The sequence below is a fragment of the Meleagris gallopavo genome, chromosome 10 (genome assembly GCF_000146605.3).
Source record: "Meleagris gallopavo isolate NT-WF06-2002-E0010 breed Aviagen turkey brand Nicholas breeding stock chromosome 10, Turkey_5.1, whole genome shotgun sequence".
Taxonomy (NCBI): domain Eukaryota; kingdom Metazoa; phylum Chordata; class Aves; order Galliformes; family Phasianidae; genus Meleagris; species Meleagris gallopavo.
The window spans coordinates 12,183,274-12,189,962 of record NC_015020.2 but is presented as its reverse complement, the minus strand read 5'-3'; the positions used below and the strand labels follow the sequence as shown (position 1 = coordinate 12,189,962).

The following is a 6,689-nucleotide window of genomic DNA, read 5'->3' as shown; positions in this document are numbered from 1 at the left end:
CGGCGGCGCGCGGCTGGTGGGGCCCACCTAGAGTGGAAGGCAAGCGGGGATAATGTGGTGTCTTCTTCGGCTACTAATTTCTGCCAAAATAGCACTTTGCGAAGCTTCCCTCCCGTGGCTCCACGCTTTCCATCGTACAGCACTCAAGGGGCAGTTGTTTTTTATGTTTTTTTTTAATTTTTATTTTACTATTTTATTTTTATTGGGATTGCATTCATTATTTCCAGATTGTGGATTTGGATTTGATTGATTTTCTGGAGGGAAAAAAAAATAAAAAAGCAAGAACGATTCTTGCCTCTATGCCCCCCATCCAAGCTCCAGGAGGCGGCAAAACCGCCTCCAATGGGGGCAACGGGGCAAGGACAGAAGTGAAAGGACAGCCCAGCATGAAGGAAGTGGATCCCCAAGTATCGCTTTCTGTCTGCTGGCTTCCTGTCTGGCATGTGACGCACGCTGACTTCCTACTCCTCGCCTTCTCACCCAAAACAAGAGCAAAGGTTGGTATTGAGGAGCAGGATGTGAGATGCAGGGGCTGCCCGTCTCCATCAGGCCTCAAGCAGCCAGGGCATGCTGCCTGCTGTCAAAAGAACCCACCAGGGACCCGTGGTCTTGTCAGAAGGCTTCAGACCTGGGACAAGCCTGGTGATTTCCCCCACTGCTGACGCAGCCTTCTAGAGGTGGAAAAAGGAACATCTGGGCACCCCAGCACAGAGGGCAAAGGAAGCACTTACAGGGCAAAAAAATGGACAGCGTTGCTTTGCTGGGGTGGAGAAGAAAAAAAAAGGAGGACTTTTACACTCTGTAGGAGTTTCTCTGCTACTCCACAGCCTTATGTCAGCCACAAGGTGCAGGTGGCACATCAGAAGCCTTCCTCCCCAGAACCCCAAGCCCAGCACATTTTCCTCCTGCTGGAAACCCCCAAGGAATGCTCCCCAAACACAGCGCACAACGCACCAGCCTCTGGGCTGCAGAGAACACCCCAGGGCAGAGCAGGGCTTTCCCTCCCACCCTTCTGATGGGAACCAAGCACTGCTGTCCTCAGCGTTCCCAACCTGCCCAACCTGCTCCGTGCTCAGGGCCAGCCCTCTGCTCAGCCCGACTGGCCAGGGCAGCTCTTTGGGACCGCAGCGGCAGCTCCTCACCCGTGACTCTGTGACCATCCGCATGTGAAAACAACGGGAATTCTTTGTGGGTGCTCCTTGCTGGCAGGGACAGGGCCCCTTTGTGCTCAGCAGATGACCCCAGTGAGAATAAATCATGCTTTACACATCTCAGCCAGTGTGCTTCTGATGCCATTTGCCTGAGTCAATACACAGTAGCGGTGCGGAGCCTGGGGAAAGCTCAGCATGGGCGGACACGGCACAGCACGGGCGCTCTGCTGAGTAAAGATGAGTGCACGGAGGCTGACCGACCTGTTCTGCCGCTCTGCCTCATCCCAATGACACGAGACTTTCCCACCAGCCAACACAACCTGCCTGCCGGCTCCCCAGGGGCCGTGGGACGCAGGGACAGTCACACAGCCAGCACCGAAACGTGGTCCTCCGTCCTCAGCAGTGCCCACAGAGGGAACAGCTCTGCAGAGGGCAAGCACGCGTGCCAGGCGGAATAGCTACAGCTGAGTAAGCCCGGACGCTGTTTCCACCCACAAACATGCGTGACCCTCAGGGCTCTGAGCACAGAAGCAGGGCTGCGGGTGGCTGCTTGCCCAGAGGGGAACACGCAGCAGAAAGGCCGGCCCAGCTCAGCCCTTTTAAGCCGGGCGGTATTTTGGTAGCAGCCCTGCTTTTCCCTCCCAGGCTGATGTCATGCTTTAGTAAGTTTGAGGCAGCGTCACATGGCAGCTTCTGAGGTCAGCGCTCGCCTGGGGTGGCTTTGTTGTCTGTCTGTCTGTGCCTGTCTGCCTGTTGGGCCGCTGCTTCGCTCGTTCCCACGCGGGGAGGTGCGGCGTCCCCGTGTGTGTGCCCAGCCGAGGGGCACTGCCCCAACCCCGGCAGGAGACGGGCGGGCAGGGTGCGACCGGGCGCTCCTCTCTCCGCGTGTGATCTCGGCAGGCTGGCAGGGAGCTGACAAACAATTCGCAACCCTCCGGCTCAGCTGCCGTTTCCCGAAATAGCGGGGGCAGGGGGAGGGCCGGCAGACAAAGGTGGCTCTGAGCGAGCAGGAAGCCCGGGGGGCCGAGCGGCGGGGAGCCCGCAGCCCCACCTGGAAAGGAAAACAATGCGAGATAAAAGAGGCTCGGGACAGGAAGCAGCTTGCGGTACAATATAATAATCGCAGAGGCTGCGCACACGGCTGCTTTTTTATAGGCGTTTCAATCAGCTCCGGGAAGTTCGCTCGGGGGCCGGCGCTGCTGCCTCGTGGCACGGGCTGCCCACGGCCCCATGGCCGTCTCCGTCGGAGATGCCACCTCTCCGTCTGCCTCCCTCGCGCTGTCGGAAGCAGCGAGGGCGAAGGTCCCTTTGTCACTTCCTGGCAGCGCCTGGGGTCCCCCTGCCATCAGAGCCGGGCTGGGCCGGGCCATCTGGCACGCAGCGCGGCCCCCGACCTGTCGCCGGGTGCGGATGTGGTTACCCAGATCCTGTTCCACGCTGGCGCCGACCCTCCGGCAGCCGGCCCTGCGGCTTGTCGCCAAATGTGAGCCGGGCTGGGGGGCCAGCTGCAGGAACTGAAGGAATGGGGAGCGCTCCCGGAGAGATCCAGCTGTCTTCCAAGCGTGGGATCTGCCTGTTCGCCCCTTCTCCTGGAGCCTTCCCGGTGCATCATCGCCCTTCTCTTGGTTCGGGGGTTGGGCTCCTCCTGGGACACAGATGTCCACACCATCAGTGGGGTAGGGACAAAAGCCTTGGTACTGAGCTTCCCCAGGTAAAAATGAACCTCCAGGACATCTCCAAGCTCCGCTGACGAAGCAAACATTTCCAAACAGGGATTCATTTTGTAGACGGTGACAAACAGATATCTAACGCTGAGCCATTTGGAATGCTCAGCATCGTTTGGGGTTGATTCTTCCCCCCCTAGAAAAATCAACAATTGACAGAGATGCATCTCAGCCTCCCGCAGTTGGGTATGGGCAGGTAATCCTCCATGGTTCCCAACTGGTCTGGGTTATCTGTGTTTGAAGATAAGGTCAGAGAGCTTGGAAACATCCCAAAACTTTAACCACTCAGCACTGCCGGGTGACAACCAAACACAACGCGCAAGCAAAACAAAGAAATCAACACAGACCTAAAGCTGAAGGAGGGGAAGTGGCTCCCCCAGCTTCTGAGAGTGCTCTGTACCTGTACTGGAAACCACAGCATCATGTTCACACAGCTCAACACCGTACTAGAAAGCAAAGGGGATTTTCCAGGGTTAAAACCCCTCTTCCATGAGGGTAGATCTTAGAATCATAGAAAGGCTTAGGTTGGAAGGGACCTTAAAGATCAGTGAGCCCCAACCCTGTTGTGGGGGGATGGCTGCTCCCCACCAGTCGGGCTGCTCAGGGCTCCATCTGTGACCTTGGGCACCTCCAGGGATGGGGCACTCACATCTTCTCCGAGCATGGATAAAGGTGTAGATGCCCCAGCCTTGTCTGTCCTTCCCCAGACAGGCAACACTACTCTCTACACATCTTTTCTTTAACCTGTGACCAAGGATTTCCCCTTACCCTGCTGCACCAATGATTTAATGTTTCCCTTCCCTCCCTCTGAGCCGGTGATTTGGGATTTCCCCCTCCTCTCCTAGACACCCATGGCCCGGACCCTGTGCCCACCACGAGATCCTGCTACCCCTCCAGCAACCTCTCCCACACCCAGATATCAGCTTCTTCAGGCAGCCATTTCCCTTGGAAAAACGCGGCCCTGCAACTTTCAGTGTTTTATGAAATTGGCTTTGGTTTCCTGGGGAAAGAATGCATTTATTTGTCCAGGGTTTCCTATCAGACAACCCTTCTATTGTAGTCCACCTTCCTGTATTTTTTTCCTCTCTGATATGCTTGCAGCAGGCCCCGTGCTGTTTCCAAAGAAGGACCATGTCCGTGGCTCTCTCCAACCCAGTCACGCAGATGGAGCTGCCTGGTGTCCAGGGGAAACCTAGGACAGCACACTGGGCTGCTGCTCATGTGCTGCCCACTGGGCTATTTGCTCCATGCCCCGAGGGCTGCACTCACTCTGTGCCAAACAGAAGGAGCCTGGGTTCACCTGCAGCCCAGCACAGGGTTAAATCCACGCATCAGTTGGGTGAGCTCCTCACAGAGCCAGCCGAAGCCGCAGCCCGGCAGACTGTGGGGTAGGCTGCCTGCCCAAAGGAGTCACAGTCTAATTATTTTCTCTCCCTGCATCTCAAAGTCACCTTCCTTTTAGCTGGCAGGCAAGAGCTGGCTGCAGCCCTGCGCACATCACGGAGCACAGATGTGTCCTCTGTCCCACAGCTTCCCGTTGGAGCGCAACGGGATGGCAATGACACTTGTGTCACACTGCCACGCTCCAAGCTAACAGTGAGGGACCGCATCCTCGCATCTTCAGAGCAGCAATCAAGGGCAGAGCAGGTCACAGAATCAGAAAATCGTGGTATTGTAGAACCATGGAATCACATAGAATGGTTGGGTTCAAAGGGACCTCAAAGCCCACCCAGTCCCAGCCCCTGCCCTGCCATGGGCTGGTTGCTCTCCACCAGATCATCCCCATTCAGCCCAGGGTCCTCTCTGTGTTGAATCCCTCTTTCCAAAATGAAGAGAAAGTGGAAAATAAAATGTCTGTGTCCCTTTCCTCTGGGAGGACCTTCCTTTGCCACCTTGCCCTGTGATGCAGGGCTGATTGTGTGACAAGGAGCCTGGGTACAAATGCCACCCATGGACACGGAGATAATGAGGAACTGTGATGGAGTGAGGTGGCCAGAGAAAGTTCATTTTAATTAATGCCTGGAATGGATTTTCTGGCCATGCACGTGGGTGCCTCAGACCTCCTCTGACCCACCACAACAGTGCAGCTCCCACTATCCACTCCATAGGTGGGGCCAGCCTGTCGCCAATTCATTGAGTAATGAGGATTCTCTCCAAACCAGCACCTCATTGCACAGGTAGATAATCACTTTTTAGCTGTAGGTAAGCCCCGAGCGTGGCTAGCATCCTGCATCTTACAGCCTTGGTGCTGTCTGCCCCTTCTCACTTCTCAGTTAAGTCACCACAGGTTTCTAAAAATGAGGCTCACAAAACCTATTTACAAACCACGACGTAAGCCCTTGCTGCCCACCACAGCGCTGACTGTTTAGCCACAGACTGATGTTTCCCATCCAGTTGTCACTGACTTAACCCTCCTCTCACAACCACCATTGAAAAATTTTCAACAACGTTCACTAAAAATGCAAAGGAGGAGAAGAAAAAAAAACAAAACACATAGAAGCATCTGAAACCCATTTGTGCTTTATTGCTTCTTCTTTGAGCTGTAAAACCTTGTCTGGGTGGAAAAAACAAAAACAAAAACAAAATCAATCTCTATTTTTGCAAATTCAAACCAACGTAGCTTTTCCCCAAAAAGAAAAGACATGTCTTGTATGTCAAATGCACCTTCTTAGCAGCATGGGCTCACACACAGCCCTGTGCATGTACGTACATGCCAGAGGAATTCTCTTGATAAAGCATTCAGTGAGCCCTGTACTTTCTTGCAGTTTGGATTGTGATGAGCTGGAGCTTCCCTGCACAGTGTTTCATCAGATCCTCCCTGGCCAGTTCTGCAGCTGGCTGCCACTCACCAGCATGAGGAAAGCTGAAAGCTGCCTGGCCCTTCCAAGCCAAAAATCTAAGCTTGACAGCAAGATGAGCCCACTCTGAAACAACAGCAGCGCAATCTGAGTGGTTTTCACACAAAAAAAATGTTCACCATTTCCAGCATCAAAGAAAAGGTTGCCTTTTTTCTTCCTCTGAAGTTCACACCTTCCCTATGATTAGCCCAGCATACAGCTATGCTGCGCTGCACCCAAGCTGTGGTTTCTCAGGTATGGGGATGGCTGGAGCAGCAGGCAGCTGTCTTTCCTCACCCCACAGCCCCATAAACCAGTCCGACATGTGTCCTCACCCCTCACTCGTGAGTAAGCGTGCTGCGATTGCAAAAGCCACTCACCTGGTTCCCATGCTGAGGAGGCATCTCTGCTAATGGGTTTTCCACAAGCAAAGCAGCATCACCTTGGCTAGGGAGGCTGGGCTGCAGCTATGTGAGGGAAGTGCAGGTAGGAGCAACGCCCTTTGGTCAGTGGGGTGAAGATATGGAGATATGGGGGGTTATCATCCTGAGCATGGAGCTGGGGTCTGGATCAAGCCTGATGGGGAGCGGCTGAGGGAATGGCAAGGGGCAGTGTGGAGGAGCCCAGGAGAGAACTCATCGCTCTACAGCTCCTGAAAGGAGGCTGTGCTGAGGTGGGTCAGCCTCTGCTCCTAGTAACAGCGGTAGGATGAGAGGTGATGGCATCACGTTGTGCCAGGGGAGGCTCAGGTTGGGTATGAGGAACATTTCTCCTCCAAAAGAGCAGCGATACAGCGGCACAAGCTGCCCACCGAGGTGCTGGGGTCAGTGGAGATGTTACAGAGCCGTGGAAATGAGGCGGCGAGCGACACAAACTCAACCCCAGCACTGTGGGGTTGGTAGCTGGGTTAGCCCAGTCCAGCCGGTGCCCGCGCTGAGGGGAGGCGCTCCCTCAGAGTCCCGCCGCCATGGCGGGAC

At 55.1% G+C, this 6,689-nt stretch overlaps 1 protein-coding gene across 1 annotated transcript in view; it reads right to left on the bottom strand.

Annotated features, from left to right (window-relative positions):
* Positions 1-6,689, bottom strand: part of KIAA1614 (KIAA1614 ortholog) — a 10,442-nt gene that overhangs the window by 2,634 nt on the left and 1,119 nt on the right. Inside the window, exons 3-4 of the mRNA XM_010715923.2 lie at positions 2,369-2,796; positions 2,073-2,202 (exon numbers count right to left, since the gene is read on the bottom strand). Coding sequence (XP_010714225.1) covers positions 2,073-2,202; positions 2,369-2,796 — 558 coding nt within the window. The remainder of the gene's footprint in view (positions 1-2,072; positions 2,203-2,368; positions 2,797-6,689) is intronic.